This window comes from Vanacampus margaritifer, chromosome 4 (assembly GCF_051991255.1).
Source record: "Vanacampus margaritifer isolate UIUO_Vmar chromosome 4, RoL_Vmar_1.0, whole genome shotgun sequence".
NCBI classification, from domain to species: domain Eukaryota; kingdom Metazoa; phylum Chordata; class Actinopteri; order Syngnathiformes; family Syngnathidae; genus Vanacampus; species Vanacampus margaritifer.
This window is the reverse complement of record NC_135435.1, coordinates 26,778,095-26,798,208: the sequence shown is the minus strand read 5'-3', so window position 1 is coordinate 26,798,208 and position 20,114 is coordinate 26,778,095. Positions and strand designations below refer to the sequence as shown.

Here is a 20,114-nt window from a genome sequence, read left to right as displayed (position 1 = left end):
CGGTTCATTTGATGCACTCACGTCTTTGAGATCAAAAACGATTTTCCGATTGTATGTGCATGGTGGTAGGTATCAAGAGTTGTTTGATTTGTCGTAGTCTGTATCCAGCACGTTAAAGAGGTCGAAATCTCCATTGCTTGGTAGCTGCTGTGTGAGTATGAACTTCCAACCCCAGTGTGGAGGAGGAGGAGGATTCTTGCTGTCGAGGTCTGCAGCGGGCAAGTCTCTTCACGCAGCGTGACAACACTGGCAACGGGGCAAGGCGTCGTCCCATCCCAAGAAAATCAAAACAGAAAAAAAAAAAAAAAAACTTTCGCCGAGTGAGAAGAACCAACACGTCTATTAACTAAATTCGTTTCTTTCATCTTGAATGTCAAGAGGTGATGCTGGGAGTGGCCGGAATGACGGGCAGGTGAGTGTTTAAGTTACCATTTACATAGTTAACATTGCTAGCATAGCATTCACCGCTGCTAATTTAAGAGCTAGCGCTAGTCACTGGCGAGCTAAAGGTAACGTCATTTTAACAAGACGTGCATGATCTCACAACGCTTGACTACTCACAGTGTCTTAATTACAGACTGATTATGAAAAGAAATGTACAGTTCAGGCTATATATATATTTTTTTAATCTATTGGGAAAGCGCTTGCAAGTTAGCATGCTAATTAGTTAGCTCGTCGGTGCAACTTTTCGTTTTGCATTGAATACAATTATATAGGGATGAGCAATAATAAAGAGTAAAACGAGACGACAGGTGCTGGAAGAATCGTTTGAGTAGATTATATTGGAGTTATGACGGCTAATTCCTGCTTTCTTACGTCATGCAGCATCGCCAATGCACTGGCCAGTGCAGCCTGTGAACGATGCAAGAGTGGCTTTGCTCCCACTGAGAAGATTGTCAACAGCAATGGAGAGTTGTACCATGAACAGTGCTTCGTGTGTGCTCAGTGTTTCCAGCAGTTTCCGGAGGGACTCTTCTATGAGGTAAGGTAATACTTCATTTCATGCCATGTAGATCTAATTATAGTAAGCACTTTTTGTGTTCACGTACTACTGGTTCTCTTTTGTTTTGCAGTTTGAAGGCAGAAAATACTGTGAACACGACTTTCAGATGCTCTTTGCTCCTTGCTGTCGCCAATGTGGTGAGGATTATGCTGTGACCGTAATACCTTAATAATGAATACTTCTTAAGTCAAACAAGATGATTTGTCACCAAACCACATGAACTTCAAATTCTTTCACTTGCGATCTCTTTCAGGTGAGTTCATCATTGGTCGTGTTATTAAGGCCATGAACAACAGTTGGCACCCTGACTGCTTTTGTTGCGACCTCTGCCAGGCTGTGTTGGCCGATGTGGGCTTTGTCAAAAATGCTGGCAGGTTTGTGTGCCGTCATAATAATACATTTTGAAGTTGTTTTATACGAACAGTCAAAAATGTAGGCTTAGACTTCGGAATAAAAACAAACAATGGCGTGACTCCAGTCCAAATAAATGATTATTTTCCCAATCGTGTTCTACCTTGACAAGCACTAAATGTTCTTCTTATATCTCAGGCACCTGTGTCGCCCGTGCCATAATCGTGAGAAGGCTCGCGGCCTCGGCAAGTACATCTGCCAGAAGTGCCACGCCATCATTGAAGAGCATCCACTGATCTTTAAGAATGATCCTTACCACCCGGACCACTTCAACTGCAACAACTGCGGGTCAGTTCTCACGCTTCACACTACACCGACGTCTCCACAGCATATATTCGTTTAGCTAGTCAATGCTGTCCTCAACTGTCCACAGGAAGGAGCTGACAGCTGAAGCCAGGGAACTGAAAGGCGAACTTTTCTGTTTGCCCTGCCACGACAAGATGGGCGTGCCCATCTGCGGCGCATGCAGGAGACCCATCGAGGGGCGTGTCGTCAATGCCATGGGCAAGCAGTGGCATGTTGAGGTGTGCAAGTAAAAGCTGTTTATTATTTAAAAAAAAAAAAAATGTTTTTAGATTTTGCTAACTTGGTCGTTTAGCCTTTGCAGTCATGCTACTGCTTTGAATTTGACACACTGAATGATCACCCTATATGCATGAAATTCATTTTACGTAAATGTTAGAACGAAATAATTCGATTTCAAACTAATAGATCGGGGTAAATATTGTTTTGGACCTCGGAGACTTTAGAGAAGCACAAAATAGCACATAAACGGACAATATATTTAGTATTGTTACTCATTCCTAACCCGTTAAGAAGAAAATTGTTGCAAGTGACCTCTCAGAATTTCTATAGCTTGTGCTGGTCTTTTAACACATTCACTGCCAAAGACGGCTATAGACGTCAAAGATCGATTTTTTTTTTTTTTTTTTACCAGGCTAGCAGTGAATGAGTTAAAAATGTTCATGACATGTTCCTTTGTTGCTCTTGACCTCATTCACTGGCACCAGTTTGTCCACAAACGTGCATTAGTTTGAAGCGTGAACCTCTTCAGCAAAGATGTTTTTGTGCTCGCAGCATTTTGTTTGCGCCAAGTGTGAGAAGCCGTTCCTTGGCCATCGCCATTATGAGCGGAAGGGGTTGGCTTACTGCGAAACGCACTACAACCAGGTATGGGCGAAAGGGCCTAACTAAAAAAAAAAAAAAAAAAGAGGACTACACGCAACATGTGTAACTTTTATGCTTTTATTTTCAAGCTGTTCGGTGATGTGTGTTATCACTGCAACCGCGTGATTGAGGGCGATGGTGAGTATTGATGCAAACATTTTCAAACGAGAAAAAGCTCAGGAAAATGTCTGATTGTAGCATTTGCTAGAATACAATCCAAACGTTGCGTTATTTCTTCTCCCCCTCAGTGGTGTCTGCCCTCAACAAGGCTTGGTGCGTCAGCTGTTTCTCTTGCTCCACCTGCAACACAAAGCTCACCCTCAAGTAAGTGATTTTGCTTCGAACCGACTTGACGGTCCAACATTGTCGTCTTCTCACTTGTCCTCCTGATTTCCTCTCTTTCACTCTCTACATGCTTCATTCGCGGTGCCTTTGCATCACAGAGATAAGTTTGTTGAGATTGACCTGAAACCCGTGTGCAAACGTTGTTATGAGTGTATGCCCGAGGAGTTGAAACGCCGCCTTGCTCGCCGGGAGCGTGAAGCCAAAGAGCGCAAGAAAAAACCTGCAGCTTCTCAGTAGATTCTTACTCTTGCCATCTATTCTGGCTGTTGGTGCGTTGGTTTCTGCCTTTCTTTTCCTCTATGGCATGAATGAGCATGGCTCGTTAAGGTATGCATGTGCAGCTTTTTTGTTGTTGTTTTGATGTTCATATCAGTTTGCATCATTTTCCATTTTGGTTACCCTACCCGGTAGGGGTGTGAATTGCCTAGTACCTGGCGATTCGATTCGTATCACGATTCATGGGTCACGATTCGATTAATCCCGATGCGAATCTATTAAAAAAAAACCTCAAATTTGGAAAATACTAATCAGTAAACATGTACACTGTAAGATTTGTATGAAAATGTATTTATTTATGTGAAAATTCAGGCTTATAACTGAGCCACTGCATTTAACAAACAGGTTGCAGTCTGTTTGAACAGCACTGAAATAAAATATTAAGGCTTAATGTTCCATTAATAGAACATTCTTCCATGCTTAATGTGTGAATCCTAACCCTAAGTAAGACGTTTTGTTGAATATTCCCTTCAATAATTGACGTTTAACTCATTCACTGCCATTGACGGCTATAGACGTCAAAAATTCATTTGAATTATTTCCATTGACGGCTATTGACGTCAAAAATTCATTTGAACTATTTCCATTTTCAAAATTTTTCCCACTATTTTTAACAAGAGTATGAAAACCTAGGAAAAAAATGTATATTTAAAACAGATATAAAATTTGTGATTAATCGTGAGTTAACTAGTGAAGTCATGTATGTGATTGATTACAATTAAGAAATGTAATCGCCTGATGCCCCTAATTTAAAAAAAAAAGAAAAGAAAATATAATTAAAAATTAGGGGCGATTAACATTTTTAATTGTATTTAATCATTTAATTGCATGACTTCAATAGTCACTCACGATTAATCACAAATTTTATATCTGTTCTAAATGTACAATAAAAACATTCTAGGTTTTCATGCTCTTGTTAACAAAAGTGAAAAAAAAAGTGAAACTAATCGAAATACTTCAAATGAATTTTTGACATCTATAGCCGTCAATGGCAGTGAATGAGTTAAAAATCGATTCGGCCGCATATCAAATCGATTCAAGAATTGCGATTTTTTCTAATACCCCTACTATAGAACATTTATTTTATTGATGAGAACGTTTTCTAATTTTGAAAGCTATATCGCAGCGATGACAGCTTTGAAAGGCAGCCCCGGTTCTTTGACGATTTCAAACGATGCCTATTTTTACTCGTACTCACACAAAAAAAAGATTTATTGTAGTTATCTCTCCAAGTTGTCAAATCAAACTGTCATTCCATTTTGAAGGCAAAAAATTTGGGGACCTGCCAGCATAATCGCGGTCTTCTGCGTGCCAGCAGAAACGGGGAGCTGTAAATTGCGTATAACGATACAGCAATGACAATGTCGGGAAATAATGTGGGCCATAACAATGACTGCAAAATATGCAACGCTTTGACTGATGAGACATTTTAGAACCTCTTCAAGTAGAATCCTGGAGGAGGAGGAGAGTCGGTAGGGAAGATCAACCTTTCCTTCTTGTACTAGAAGCGTTGTCATGCAAATTGAGACCAGACAGCGTCAATAAATAAAGCATATATGAGGCAGAAAATGGGCAAATATGTTATAAAAGAGCCAGGAGTGCTGCTTTGATATAATCTAATCCTAATCTGGACCCGTTTCTTTTTGTCTTGTCTAGCCAGAACTGCGTCAGGAAAACTTCCTACTAAAAGATGTTAACGAGCAAAGCTTGACCTTTTTTTTAGTGAGGTTGAGCCATTTCTGAGAAGTCAATTGAATACAGACGGACTCGTAACATGCTGCCGCTTCCTATTTTTCCAGGAACAAGTTTGTGGAGTTTGACATGAAGCCTGTTTGTAAAAAGTGCTATGAGAAGTTTCCCCTGGAGCTGAAGAAAAGGCTGAAGAAGCTGGCTGAGGCTTTAGGACGCAAATAAGTTGCCCTAAAACAACAACTGATGGTTTATTTCCATTCTCATAGGTAACTCTTTCAAAAATATATATACATGTGTATAAAAAATATATATATATATATATATATATATATATATATATATACTCTCCCAAAGTGACCTTACCTGCCATTCTTTTCTCAGTACGTTAATGAGAAATCCAGCAAGTTAATGTGTTGACCTTATACTCTTACTTGAACTGTATTATGTGCCCTCATTTTAAATATCTAGCTTTAAATGTGTATTACGGTTGCACTTTCCATTTGTATATACCATGGATTCTCAACTGGACTGATTAGAGGATGTTTAAAGCCATTTTTGATCAATTGTACTTTCACATGCCCAAAAAAACAAAAAAAACAAAAGAGTACCGGTATATGTTTTCAAAGTACCAGCAGTCTTGTGTCATTAACATGAAACTACATGTCAAATAAACTCCAAAAGAACTGCTACTTGGAGGAATGTTCATTTAATGCCAGCCAGTGGGAAATAATCCACTCCATGATGATAATCCCCCCCCCCCCCCCCATTAGAGAACGATAAGCAACGCTAATGTATATCCCTCAAAATAAAAAATGTAGCCCTTAACTCATTCACTGCCATTGACGGCTATAGACGTAAAAAAAAATAATTTGAACTATTTCTATTAGTTTAACATATTTTTTTCACTTTTGTTAAGAGTATGAAAACCTAGACGAAAATGATTGTACATTTAGAACAGATATGAAATTTGTGATTAAGCGTGAGTTAAGTATTTAAGTCATGCGATTAATTACAATTATAAATTTTAATCGCCTGATGCCCCTAATTTTTAATAATTTATTCGCCTAACACACCTAATTTTTAATTATCTTTTCTTTAAAAAAAAAAGATTATTTAAAAAAATATCTAGGTTTTCATACTCTTAACAAAAGTGGGAAAAAAGTTAAACTAATAGAAATAGTTCAAATGAATTTTTGACGTTTATAGCCGTCAATGGCAGTGAATGAGTTAATCACAAAAGTGTCTCAAATGGTCAAGTCTAACAATTGACAAAGATAAGCAACATGCTGATTTGTTTTTAAAATCTGAGTCATGCATTTATTGAACGATTCATCGATTATTCAAATAATAGTTTAGTCTAGTTGCAACCATTTCTTCCTACTTTTCTTGTCAAATAAAATGGATTCAGATTCAATGTAGGATTTCATCTCAGACCACTTCAATGTTGGAATATTCATGATTCTGCTTGTGCTGTTGGTGAGCAAAATTGTTTGGAAATGAGAAACGCAACAACAAATCTCTGTCGGCATCATTTATTATGGGCCAGTTTTGCATTTGCATACCTGCAATGTACCGTGTTACAGATTCTGCTTGTTTCGAAATATATACTGTACATGACATTTACATTTTACTGCACCACAAATACAATATGTATTTACTTTTCTCTTCATCAGTCAGTAAACATGTGGTATTCAGTCCATAAAATATCCACTGCTACCCATCACAGTTCATATCAAATAATAAACTACACATATTGCGGACATTTTGCCTCCATGATGTAACACAGACAAAAACAAAAACAAAACAAAACCTTTCAACGCATTTGCTCAATTCACCACTGTAGAGAGAAATAAAGCATCAAAGAGGCTTTTGGCTCCAAGTTGAGCATTGAGTCTTTGTCATAATGTTTTAACTAAAAACAAGGTACGGAAACCAACTAGCTACTTTTCAATAATACTTGCAGTTGTGTTATTACTAACCCATTCACTGCCATTGATGGCTGTAGACGTCAAAAATTCTTTTGAACTATTTCTATTAGTTTAACATTCCCCCCCCCACACTTTTGTTAACAAGAGTATGAAAACCTAGAAAAAAAGTACATTTAGAGCAGATATAAAATGTGTGATTAATTATGAGTTAACTATTGAAGTCATGCGATGAATTACAATTAAAAATTTTAGTCGCCTGACGCGACTTAAAGATTATTAAAAATTCGGAGCGCCAGGCGATTACATTTTTCAGCTTTTGTTAACAAGAGTATGAAAACCTAGATTTTTTTTTTTTTTTACTGTACATATAGAACAAGAAAATTGTGATTAATCTTGAGTTTAAATAATTAAGTAATCCAACAAAAAAAAAAATTAGGGGTGTCAGACGATTAAATTTTAGTTGTAATAAATCGCATGACTTCAATAGTTAACTCACGATTAATCACAATTTTTATATCCGTTCTAAACGTACAATACATTTTTTTCTAGGTTTTCCTACTCTTGTTAACAAAAGTGGAAAAAAATGTGAAACTAATAGAAATAGTTCAAATGAATTTTTGACGTCCATAGCCGTCAATGGCAGTGAATGAGTTAATATACACCGCCAGTATTGCTGCGCAATATTTTAGGGGTATCAGTACTGGATTCCTAGCTAGCATCCAAGTGGGGATTTGACGAGGAATGTTGAGAAGTATGTAAGTGGAGTCTAGACAGGTGGCGATGAGGGTGATGCACATTCTGGTGTTGAGGTTGAAGATGCAGCGGAAAACCCAGGAAGCGAAGTCGGAAAGTTGTCCATTCTCCAAAGGTCATGCCCAGGAGTTTTTTAATATCATCTGGGTCACCAAATACCAGAGCTGAGCCAGTGATGTGATTGCTTTTTACAATCCCGGCATACTTTCTTGGGTATTCCATATTGTCCAGCTAGGGAAAAAGAATAAGCACAAGGGGCATTAGAGAGGAAGAGGGGAGGGGGGGGGGGTTGTGGCGGGTGCATTTCTACCAATATTCTCACTTCAAGACTCTGGCGACCTCTCACATTCCAAAAGAATGTATGTAAGATTCATTGACAACAAAGTTCGCCAAAGATTTCACACGAGAGAAAAACAAAAACGGGAGCCACAAAACCACTTTGGCAACACCGCTTTGATGTATTTGTTATATACAAGCTTGCTGATGCCAATGTTTGTGTAACGCTTAAGTGATAAAAATATGTTACTTTCATTAACAAAAATAAATAAATAATAATTAGGCCAGTTACGGCCTCCGCACAATTTAATGTTAGTACATTTTTAATCATGTACTTTGATGTTCCATATTTAACTCATTCACTGCCATTGGCGGCTAGAGACGACAAAAATTTATTTGAACTATTTCTATTAGTTTTTTTCCCCCTCTTTCGTTAACAAGAGTATAAAGACCTAGATTTGTTTATTGTACATTTAGAACAGATATAAAATTTGTGATTCAACGATTAATTACAATTAAAAAAAATTATCGTCTGACGCCCCTAGTTTTTAATAATCCTTTTTTCTTTTTTTATTAGGGGCATTTTTACATCTGTTCTAAATGTACAATAAAAAAAAAATCTAGGTTTTCATACGCTTGTTAACAAAAGTATAACATTTTTTTTAAATGAATAAAAATAGTTCAAAGGAAATTTTTACGTCTATAGCCGTCAATGGCAGTGAATGAGTTAATATTCGATTGAGTTGAATTAAATTTAAAAAAACAAAACAAGACAAAATTTAATCAAATTGAAGAGTTGTATATCGAATTCGAATCGATTCAGGAAATTAGTATCGCTACCCAGCCCTAATTATTAGACCACAGGCACAATACAACGATAGCCGACGCAAGATTCAATGTTGCCTTTACTAAAAATGCTCATCTCAGATTTACACTGCTGTAAAGGTACAGCATTCGTTTAATAATCATATATTAATAGTCATTCATTCATTCTTTCCCCAAACTTCTAATCCTTACTCGGGTCGTGGGTGTGCTGGAGCCTATCCCAGCCGTCATTGGGCAACCCGGAACTGGTTGTCAAGCAATCGCAGTAATGTGTTGTGGTCTCTTAATATTTTGACCTTCTGTGTAGCTAAAGCAGGTAAGCAAAAATGTTAGAAACACTTCTCAGTAAAATGCAGCGCATCTTAACAACACAGACAGAATTTGTGCTACAGCAGCTCTTGTATTGGGCCTCATTATCTTGAGAAATGGTGATGTCAAGTGGCTGGCCGGTGTTCAGCAGATTGTAAATTGACTATCCAGTGAGGGGTTATAATTAGTATAATATGTTTTTTTTTTTTTTTAAACTGGGCAACTATGGACAAAATGTGGTATATGACCCAAAAGACCAGAGTCCTGGACTTAGGATCAAAGCCTTAGGGTTGCCACATCTTGAATTAATTTTTTTATTTATTTTTTTTTGGGAGAGCTCAGTATTGTTCATTCGGTAATTTTGCCGATTTGACATGTCATCATCATTGTTCTTTTTTTTTTTTTTTTTTTTTTTTTTGGGAGAGCTCAGTATTGTTCATTCGGTAATTTTGCCGATTTGACATGTCATCTTCATTGTTCTCTCTTTTTTTTTTTTTTTTTGGAGAGCTCAGTATTGTTCATTCGGTAATTTTGCCGATTTGACATGTCATCATCATTGTTCTCTTTTTTTTTTTGGGAGAGCTCAGTATTGTTCATTCGGTAATTTTGCCGATTTGACATGTCATCATCATTGTTGTTTTTTTTTTTTTTTTTTTTTTTTGGGAGAGCTCAGTATTGTTCATTCGGTAATTTTGCCGATTTGACATGTCATATTCATTGTTCTCTCTTTTTTTTTTTGGAGAGCTCAGTATTGTTCATTCGGTAATTTTGCCGATTTGACATGTCATCATTGTTCTCTTTTTTTTTTTGGGAGAGCTCAGTATTGTTCATTCGGTAATTTTGACGATTTGACATGTCATCTTCATTGTTCTCTCTTTTTTTTTCTTTTTTTTTTTGGAGAGCTCAGTATTGTTCATTCGGTAATTTTGCCGATTTGACATGTCATCATCATTGTTCTCTTTTTTTTTTTTTTTTTTGGGAGAGCTCAGTATTGTTCATTCGGTAATTTTGACGATTTGACATGTCATCAACATTGTTCTCTCTTTTTTTTATTTTAATTTAATTTATTTTTTCATTTTAATTTTATTTTTTTTAAATTTAATTTTAAAAAATTATTTTTTATTTTGTATGTGGGTGAGTATGTGTATGTGCATGTGCGTGTATATTCATTAGTTCACCTAAAACCTATTAAAAAAATCCCATACCGTTCCCCTAAACACAACACTTCAGAACCCAGCCAATCTTGAATATTTCTTACCTCTTTACAAATATCCTCAGAATCCATATTGATCATAGCCGTGATTGGCAAAGGAGCAAACGTCCTCACCCAACCGGAATCTTTCAGCCTTGACGTTCCTCGGATCGTGGCCAACTCTTTCTTAATCGAGGGATTCAGGTTGACCGTGACCTCGACCAGCGCCTTCAGATCCTTAATTGTGAAGCGGAAGTCGACCTTGAGGAATCTCTCAAACATCTCGGGGTCTCCATCCTGGTCAAGCAGGTCTTCAATCTGAGAACGCATCACATACAGCTCGGCTCTGGACTCGGCGAAAACCTTCCACAATCTCTTGGAATGGTCGGCTTCGGCCTCTTTGTCGTGATCAATGAAGTCTCTCTGTTGAGCGTCCTCCACGCACTGGATGATCCAGCTGAGTCGGCAGGGCCACTCGTTGGCCAGGACCACCCAGGCGGCTATGAGGTCAGGTTGCGGGACTTCCGTCTTTAAGGCCTTCATGACGATCACAGTCACTCGAATGGAGTTGACGACTCTCCTCATGGACATGGAGTCATCTAAGATGTACTCGTTTAACTTCCTTTCATTGCAGTCAAGTGTCCTCTTAACCCAATTTTCCACTTCCGCCTCCGTTATCTCCGGTTGAAGGGTTTTATCTATCAGTGGAACCGCCTCATTTGTCTCGAATAAGACCACTGAAGATACATTTGACAAAGAGTTCCTTTCACTTTGATGTTTATCTTCACTCATGCTCCTCTCGTCGCGTTTTTTCGAACGGTTGGCCAAGCTGTGAAATAAATTCAGCTTTGAATCGTCGCAAAGGGGCGGGACGGTGAAGGCCAGGGTGACGATGCGCCGCAACAGCGCATAAGCGCGGTCTTCTTTACACAAACAGCCGTCTGCAAAGTTGACCTTCTGCACGATAATGTCCGGGTCTACCGCCAGAATTGAAATAAATGGACTTTCCTCGTCCGACAGCAGAATGTTGATAGCATCTAAAACGGCAACGATTTTTGGGGGTGAGCAACGGTCTAAATTGGTGATCCTTAAGACCACCCTGATCCTCCTCCTCTCAAACACCTCCATGAACTCGACGAAGCGAGACAGGAGCCACATCTCTTTCCTGACTTGGTTCATGAAGCCCAGCCGGCTGCTGACCCGCTCGTTGTCCATGCCTCTGTTGATGTTGAGCTCCTGGTTGAAAATGAGGTTCTTGAGCATCTGGAAGGCGAACCTGAGCGCGTTGGCGGCCGGAACTCCGAAGGAAGCGATGACCAGGCCTTCCAGCACGCTGACGTGGTTCGTTGTTCCGTTAACTTTCACCGACGGTTTGCCCACATGTTTTGGAAGTTCAAAGGTCAAAAAGAATACCAGGATGATCATTGGGACCAACAGGCTGAGAAGGACGAGAAACCACAGCGGGCAGCAACAAATCCTCTTGGACCTCCAGTGATGTGGACCCGTCGCCACTATCTGATGAGAGGAATAAAACAAGTCGAGCAAATGATTAATGGGTACTGTGCATAAATGCTGGTTAATGGTCAATGCTGCCCTACTGCTAATAGTTGTCACTACCACTGATGGGAAAATGAAGCTTCATGAACCACTTGCAATATATATATTTTTTTACTTCTCTTAGTGCTTTTGGTTTAAAAATAAAGGCAGTGTAATGGAAAATGATCAAATTTGACTGCACCAGAGCGCTATCTAGAGGAGTGAAAAGTATCGCAAGTGGTTCATGAAGCTTCATTTCCTAATCACTAGTGTGACGGGAAAATGCAATATTGCAATTTTTTTTACTTCTCTAGTTGGTGCTCTGCAAAAATAAAGGCAGTGCAATGGAAAATTATCAAATTTGACTGCATCAGCGCCATCTAGAGGAGTGAAAAGTATCGCAAGTGGTTCATGAAGCTTCATTTCCTAATCACTAGTGTGACGGGAAAATGCAATATTGCAATTTTTTTTACTTCTCTAGTTGGTGCTCTGCAAAAATAAAGGCAGTGCAATGGAAAATGATAAAATTTGACTGCATCAGCGCCATCTAGAGGAGTGAAAAGTATCGCAAGTGGTTCATGAAGCTTCATTTCCTAATCACTAGTGTGACGGGAAAATGCAATATTGCAATTTTTTTTACTTCTCTAGTTGGTGCTCTGCAAAAATAAAGGCAGTGCAATGGAAAATTATCAAATTTGACTGCATCAGAGCGCCATCTAGAGGAGTGAAAAGTATCGCAAGTGGTTCATGAAGCTTCATTTTCTAATCACTAGTGTGACGGGAAAATGCAATATTGCAATTTTTTTTACTTCTCTAGTTGGTGCTCTGCAAAAATAAAGGCAGTGCAATGGAAAATGATCAAATTTGACTGCACCTTTAAACCAAGAGCGCCATCTAGAGGAGTAAAAAGTATCACAAGTGGTTCATGAAGCTTCATTTTCTAATCACTAGTGTGATGGGAAAATGCAATATCGCAATTTTTTTTTTACTCCTCTAGTTGGTGCTCTGTTTAAAAATAAAGTCAGTGCAATGGAAAATGAATAAATTCCCATTGCATCTTCAAACCAAGAGCGCCATCTAGAAGAGTAAAAAGTATCGCAAGTGGTTCATGAAGCTTCATTTTCTAATCACTAGTGTGATGGGAAAATGCAACATCGCATTTTTATTATTTTTTACTCATCTAGTTACTGCTCTGTTTAAAAATAAAGGCAGTGCAATTGAAAATAATAAAATTCCCACTGCATCTTAAAACCAAGAGCACCACCGAGAGGAGTAAAAAGTATCGCAAGTGGTTCACGAAGCTTCATTTTTCCATCACGAGTGGTCACCAAATTACTTAACTCGAAAACAAAAAAAATAAACATCTTTGGAATCTTTCTCATTAACACAGAAAAAGGAAGTCAAGTCACAAACCTTCTTTTTGATTTCATCCTCGAAATGATATTGGGCCACCCGGTATAATGCCAGCTGCAATTTCCCGAAATTGAAATGCATCGCTTGAAAGAGTCGTATGGCAAGACCAGCCCACAGCAGGTCACTGCCTGCAAAGTGCCAGGCGCTGAAGTTCACGTAGATGAAACGAACATTATAATGGTCCAGATTCTCTTTGGTCCAAACGGGCTTGTAGAAAAGCAACCGCCAAATTAGCGCCAACATGCCGGAAAGGGAAGGTTGAACTGGGCGAGGCCGCCATTTTCCTTTGTAGTTCTCTTCGATCCTCATAGCTTCCCGAGACATGTACACTGAAGCGACAAAAAATGAGTGGTGGTAACAAAATACTTGTCGTAGGATCACACGGTGAGGATATTGACACCAACGCAAATGCCATTTGGCCTGAGAAGCAATCTACAAACGGATTCCAATAAAGTTGTCAAATGCAAATAAACACAGAATAAAAAAGGATTTACAAATATCTTTCATCATTAATGGTGCCTCAAATCAAATTCAAAATGAGTGAATATTTGCAAAATAAATAACAAACAAACATTCATCAGTTTGAACATGAAATAGTTAGACTCAAATTAAATATTGGTTAAGGGGAATATAGTTAATAGGTTGAAACGTCTGTTTTTATTTCGGGTTTGACACAATGTCCCCACTGCCTTGAAGTTTGATGGTAATCGGTTTGGATGATTCAACTGCAGTTTGCGGTTGCCGTGGCGACGCAAATGGCATCGTTTCTACAGAGTGAGATGAGGAAAAGCTGGCAAATTCGGATACATTATTAAAAGATCACGAGGCCGACGAATATCTATCTATTCATCTGTATGTATCCCCATCCATACATTCATCAATCCAATCAAACCTGGTGGGTTCTGAATGACGGGCGATGTGGGGAAAAATTATTTGTTGCTCATTTTCAGTCGGTTCTGCCGTTAATTGCCGTTCCTGCAGAGATGATGAAAAATTAGCCTTTTTCATCCGTTACCCTGCTGACAGGCTGAGAGGAAAAAGGAACCAAAAGAAAAACTTTCCACTGAAGAAACTTGCCTGAATATTGTGTGAAGCAAAGGTTTAAACAACGTCATGTTAACAACAATTTTAACTTTGTATTTGCCTACAAAGTTGAACAAACTATGCCATAAATCATAGCCCGTTATTAAAGTTCAATTGAAGGTTTTCATCTGAGCTGGTCTGTAAAAAGACATGGAAGCCTTTTCGAACTGAACCAAGGACAAACATTGTGAAACAGCAGGAACTTCCTGGTGCAGATTATAAATGATAAGATAAAACATGCTGTCATAAAAGTTTGCTGTTGTATCAATGCACCCAATTTGCAGATGGGTTCAACGGATTAAAAATAATAATCACACAAGCAAATTAAGCACACTAATAACACATACAGTTGTTACGAGGACGATTGCATACCTTCCATTTTCCCGAGGATCCTTCCAATCCGACTGTGGCATGAGGAATAAAGTCCGACAGTTGCAGGTGATGAAACTTTGGTCAAGGTCTTGGAAAGGGCATATGCAAAAATATCGTCTACAGACAGATTTAGAGTATATTGGCAACATTGTTGTGTTTACTTTTTAAAACACTTGCAAGCTTTCTGACATGCTTAAACAATGAATACTTTCAGATAACATTATTTATACCCAAGGTCAATTCTGATTCATAACACATTTGAAAGCTTTACGAGCAGTTATTTGAACAAAGAAAAGCGTTAATTAATACTGTATCTTACCTTTGGTGGGCGTAAACATGTTGACCATTTTATGGGGTGTTCATTCGATCTATGTAATAGAAGCATCACAAAAAAAAAAAATCAAGGTGTGTTTGAGCCTCGGGTGCGTCCCTTTGTTTGCAAACTTGAACATATTGCATAGGACGGCTCATGATGAGAAAGCAAGAAAAAACATTTGTCAATCCAGACAGCCTGCTTACTTTTCATCATCATCACATTGTGGAGACATTTACTTTGGTAAAATTATTTTTTTTGAGTCAAGGATGCAATTTACATGTGCTGAATAGAAAAAAAAAAGAAAACGTTTTGTTATTTAATTTTCGAATATCACAAAAATGATTTCTCTCTCAATGACCAGGAGGACTGACCTGGCCCATGATTATCGAAAATCCATGAATAATTGACGGCAATTTAAATGCATGGGAAAATAATAATAATAATAATAATAATAATAATAATAATAATAATAATAATAATAATAATAAATAAAGCCCTCAGAATCTTCAAAAAACACTGTTAACTCATTCACTGCCATTGACGACTATAGACGTAAAAAATTCATTTTTTCATTTTCATTTCATTTTTTTCCCACTTTTGTTAACAAGAGTATGAAAACCTAGGAAAAAAAGTACATTTAGAGCAGATATAAAATGTGTGATTAATTATGAGTTAACTATTTTTTTTAATTTTTTTTTTATTTTTTAATTTTTTCAGGAGAGCTCAGTATTGTTCATTCGATTTGACATCATCATTGCTCTCCTTTAAAAAAAAAAAAAAAGGTTTTTTTTCTTTCTCTTTTTTTTTTTAAATATATATACATATATATACATATACACACATATATATATATATATATATATATATATATATATATATATATATTTTTTTTTGTATGTGGGTGAGCATGTGCATGTGCGTGCGTGTGTGTATTCATCAGTTCACCTAAAGCCCATTAAAAAAAAATCCCATACTAATAATATAATATAATAATAAATTGCCAAATGCAGAAACATCAATGTAAGTTATCACGATGTAGTGGCTCTCGCTAACATTATGAGTTAACTATTGAAGCCATGCGATTAATTACAATTAAAAAATTTAAATCGCCTTATAGATTATTAAAAATTCCGAGCGCCAGGCGATTACATTTTTTTAATCGTAATCAATCGCATGACTTCACTAGTTAACTCACAATTAATCACAAATTTTATATCTGTTCTAAATGTACAATAAAAATCTAGGTTTTCATACTCTTGTCAACAAAAGTAGAAAAAAAATGTTTAACTAATAGAAATAGTTCAAATGAATTTTTGACGTCTATAGCCGTCAATGGCAGTGAATGAGTTAAACAATAAATAACATGAAATGTCTTATTTACCAGAGCCGATCAATGACGTTATTGATCAATCAGGCAAATTAAGATATTACAAAATATCGGCAAATCCCGATCCAGCTGATCAGATCAGTGTAAAGTCTACCCAACAGTCTGTTAAAAGACACATTCAACAAACTATAAAAACACTTAAACGATAATGATTAACTTCCTTACTACGGAAAAATGTTCGGTCTTGGATGCGACAACGCATGCTTGGATGTGAAAAAGCTACACAACATCTTCGCATGCCAGAAAGCCCAAATGCGGCCATTAAAAATAATTTATTACTATATCTCCCACAAACGACTTTTACAATGTTTCTTCATTTTATGCGCATGGAGGTGCCTCCCTGGGTCAATCATTTATTTTGCCGGCAGAAACCATTCGCTCTTTGCCCTTGCCTCGCACGCACGCACGCACCCAAACATGCGGTTTGACGGTTTGAATGATGTTTCTTTAAGTAGTTTCAGAAAGTTATGCTATTTATGTTCAAATATATCCAAGCTCAAATAGTCTTACCTTAAAGAGTTCCTTATTTTCACTCATGTCCACAAATCATGCAGTGGAATGCCGGTATGCAACCGTGATCCTTCCACGAGTTGGACTTAGAGCTAGAAAACAACACTGATATGACAGCGTGTATGTGTGTGAAAGAAAGGAGAGAAAGAAAAAAAAAACTCCACCTGATCAGGAAGTTGTAGCTGTCTGTTGTTGCCGACACGTTTTCGGAAGTGAGGTCAATTGGAATTAGAGCCGGAGCTTCTCTTCCACTGCAGTCAGTCTCGTGTCCACTTCAAGACTGACTGAAGGAAGGTAGAAACATCTTAATTCCTTTTTAAGTCTTGGGAAAAACTGAAGAAATTTGTGATTTTCTGTCGGAGCCCCAAAGCCTGTGGTTGATTCATGATGTGAATTTCTTCATCTGAGCCCCCCCAAGGTAAAAAAAAAAAAGAAAAGAAAAGAAAAAAAGACGACTAGATTTTTCGGTGCGGCCTGAACTGACATGCAGAGCAGATCGGATGCCAAAGCGTTTGTAAAAGGCCTTTTTAGCCTACAGCCTGATTTGTCATGACATAACTGGTTATTCAAGCTTTTAAAAACAAGCTGGATGTATAATTTCCCTTGGCACTCCTACAGTTTTTTTCATTAGCTTTCTTATACCATCTGCTGTCACATAATACCTTCCGACTAAACTCCTGCACATGCACTTTGTTAATGGTAAATGTTTTACAGCATTGAAAGATATTAGCACCGAATCCACAAAGCTTAAAAAAAAAAATCTCCATGTTTAATCACATAGCTTGTTGTATTCCTCCGCTAGCTAGACCTTTGGTGTCATGTATGAACATGCTCATTTTGAAGTCCACTTTTTGTGTAGCTGTAAAAAAAAGAAGAAGAAGATTAATTAGTGTAATGTCTGATTAATATTTAAAGTACCTGACTGCAGGGTGACTAATCGTGCCCCAACTACCAGCACTGATTGCTGAAGTACTTTAATTAACTTGATTATCATACAGAGGGAAATTATGTGTGTGTGTGTGTGTGTAGCCTACTTGTCACTACTGATAAGCACACACACAGCACCTCACCTTATGACTGAAGAGATCAGCGTAAATACAGTCACAGAATAGACACACTGGCCACAACATTAGGTACATGTACACACGAGCTCAGAAAATTTGCTTTCACAAATATCAGAATGGACGGTAACGGTTTCCTTTCTTTTCTTTGATCCTTCCTCGGGTCTCCTGACAACCTCACGACTCAAGCTGGATTCTGAAGTATTCGGCTTAGGTGAACGGTATGGGATTTTTAATAGGTTTTCGGTGAATTATTGAGTACACACCCACACGCACGTACACACTCACGTACATACAAAAAAGAAAAAAGAGAGAAAAATAAAAAAGAGAGAGCGCAATGATGATGACATGTCGAATTGGTAAGATTACTGAATGAACAATACTGAGCACTCTCTAAGAGATAAAAAAATAATAAAAGAAAAAAAAAAGAAAAAGAAAAAAAGGTTTTAGGAACACCCATATGAGGACAAACCACACACAGAATAATTATATATATATATATATATATATATATATATATATATATAAATATATATATATATATAAAAAAATTATTAAAAAAATATGCAAAATTGATTGCATTATTTTCGAGATATCCAACATAAATCATCAGTGAAATCTGAGGAAATCAGACTTTCTAAACCTTGCAATGCTCTGGCGCACCAATGGAGGGCGCTAATGCATCATGCGTTAAAGCAGCACAATGCCTTTTGATCAGTCCTTCCTCATCTCACGGCTCTATTTGATATGTAAGAGCAAGTCTGACATTGTAGGTGGCATTCATTTGAAAGTGGGGTGTGGTCCAGCCCTTAAGACGTGATGGATACCGTTAGATGAGCTAATTAGCATTTTGCGCAAGCAATTACTGTAGCTTGGAGGACAGACCTGCACACATCCAAATGTACACACACACACACATACACACACACACCACACAAAGACCAATAACATCTCTCTACCTTTATTCCTTTTCCATTGTTCCTAAGGGAAGACAAGCTTGACTATTGACACGGAGCGCGACACCGGCTTGGAATCGGCCCAACTTGCGGGGCGGCCTAATTGGCCTCAAGACCTCTTGTTGGCGTGATCTATTGATCTGCGCACCATCAAAAGGGAGAAGGCGGAGAGCGAGGGATGGTCACATATACCAAAAGGAAAGCGCTGGCAAATACCGGAATGATGTTTTAAGCTTTGCCGTTCTCCCAGCAGAGCCGAGGTGGCGAGGTGTTCACCTTGAGGTGCAAGGGGGTGCGGATCCTCGCCCAAAAAGTTGATTCACATTCCGTGATTGTCTCTGATGGTTACCACGGGGATGATGGTGGCAAAAAAAATGGCTTTTCTGAACGCTATGACCCCGAGGATCTATAGACATTGCTTTAAAAAAATCCCACTCGAGATGGCGAGATGAAAAGTCCTTCACACTCACAAAATCCACTTTTTGTTTGATACCTATTGCTGCAAATCTTAGGGGAAGAAAAATACGATGAGATCTCGAGCAAAAGAGCCCTTCAGGGGCAGAGGTCTGAGAAATGGAATGAATGCTGAACTTGGATCCATCAGCACAATCATCCCAGCCGTGATTGTTTTTCATCAAGCAGCTCCCTATTCACATTCAGATCCGGGACCGCATCATCCTATTCTCGTCTGTTTCATCTTGGAACGCTCGTTCTTGTCTTCCTTCAGCAGTACAGCCATTTCTCGACGGACACAATGTGTCGTATGGCCTGATGTTAGGTTGACTTTATGATCCCATTCCTCTGTATTCTTGCTTCGTTTCCCCCCCCCCCATCAAGGTATCCATGACAGATAGGGGGAGCAAGGGGGTGTCTGAGTCACGGAGGTTTAAAGTTGCATTACAGTTTGACCCCCGGTCCTCCACAGATGCCAGTATGTTTCCTCCTGCCTGTCACTTTCTGACGGAGGCCTTTCGCAATCCGATCATGTAGACAGTGAGCGGTAGAATAGATGTCAAAATTCTGCTACTGGTCTATAAATCACTCAATGCTTTTTGGTCCTGAAAGTATTCGAGAAATGCTGATTGAATATAAACCCAGTAGGGCTCTGAGATCTGCAGACTTGGGTCAATTTGTGGTAGCCGGAGTTCACAAGTCAACATGGTGAAGCTGCATTTAGCTGTTATGCTGCACACAAATAGAATAAGATGCCAACAGAAGTGAAGTCGGCTCCAGGTCCGGCCGGCCCTGGGCATAGTTGAACTAGGCGGTCGCCTAGGGCGCCATCTAGTGGAGGGGGCGCCAA

At 38.3% G+C, this 20,114-nt stretch overlaps 2 protein-coding genes across 5 annotated transcripts; one reads left to right on the top strand and one right to left on the bottom strand.

Annotated features, from left to right (window-relative positions):
* The first annotated feature begins 73 nt into the window (after positions 1 to 73).
* LOC144050111 (LIM and senescent cell antigen-like-containing domain protein 1) lies at positions 74 to 5,583 on the top strand. Of its 2 annotated transcripts, XM_077563083.1 has the most exons (11): positions 74 to 412; positions 826 to 982; positions 1,074 to 1,140; positions 1,257 to 1,377; positions 1,553 to 1,702; positions 1,788 to 1,938; positions 2,492 to 2,584; positions 2,671 to 2,719; positions 2,830 to 2,905; positions 3,025 to 3,195; positions 5,002 to 5,583. In XM_077563083.1, exons 1-10 carry the CDS (start codon positions 384 to 386, stop codon positions 3,161 to 3,163), a joined length of 1,032 nt encoding a protein of 343 aa, XP_077419209.1. In that variant the 5' UTR covers positions 74 to 383; the 3' UTR covers positions 3,164 to 3,195; positions 5,002 to 5,583. The 2 variants fall into 2 exon arrangements, with proteins under 2 accessions (XP_077419209.1, XP_077419210.1); XM_077563084.1 differs by lacking the exon at positions 3,025 to 3,195.
* Positions 5,584 to 6,412: 829 nt separating this feature from the next.
* Positions 6,413 to 17,299, bottom strand: nkpd1 (NTPase, KAP family P-loop domain containing 1). 3 transcript variants are annotated; one of them, XM_077563079.1, is made up of 7 exons: positions 16,959 to 17,299; positions 16,795 to 16,886; positions 14,901 to 14,949; positions 14,582 to 14,698; positions 13,127 to 13,455; positions 10,244 to 11,692; positions 6,413 to 7,806 (listed from the first exon to the last, which is right to left on the bottom strand). In XM_077563079.1, the coding sequence occupies exons 3-7, from the start codon at positions 14,926 to 14,928 to the stop codon at positions 7,531 to 7,533; spliced, it is 2,199 nt and encodes a 732-aa protein (XP_077419205.1). In that variant the 5' UTR covers positions 14,929 to 14,949; positions 16,795 to 16,886; positions 16,959 to 17,299; the 3' UTR covers positions 6,413 to 7,530. The 3 variants fall into 3 exon arrangements, with proteins under 3 accessions (XP_077419205.1, XP_077419207.1, XP_077419206.1); XM_077563081.1 differs by having other exon boundaries at positions 14,582 to 14,669; XM_077563080.1 differs by lacking the exons at positions 16,795 to 16,886; positions 16,959 to 17,299 and adding an exon at positions 16,450 to 16,533.
* Positions 17,300 to 20,114: the final 2,815 nt, after the last annotated feature.

What these genes read in the sequence shown, in the direction of transcription:
- LOC144050111 (XM_077563083.1), top strand. Translation starts at nt 384, where the DNA reads ATGCTGGGAGTGGCCGGAATGACGGGCAG. An exon ending in GTGGCCGGAATGACGGGCAG is followed by an intron (nt 413 to 825) that starts GTGAGTGTTTAA and finishes TACGTCATGCAG; the next exon opens with CATCGCCAATGCACTGGCCA. An exon ending in GCGAAACGCACTACAACCAG is followed by an intron (nt 2,585 to 2,670) that starts GTATGGGCGAAA and finishes TTTATTTTCAAG; the next exon opens with CTGTTCGGTGATGTGTGTTA.
- nkpd1 (XM_077563079.1), bottom strand. Translation starts at nt 14,928, where the DNA reads ATGGTCAACATGTTTACGCCCACCAAAG. An exon ending in GATCCTCGGGAAAATGGAAG is followed by an intron (nt 13,456 to 14,581) that starts GTATGCAATCGT and finishes TTGTCGCTTCAG; the next exon opens with TGTACATGTCTCGGGAAGCT. An exon ending in CTGAGGATATTTGTAAAGAG is followed by an intron (nt 7,807 to 10,243) that starts GTAAGAAATATT and finishes CTTTTTCCCTAG; the next exon opens with CTGGACAATATGGAATACCC.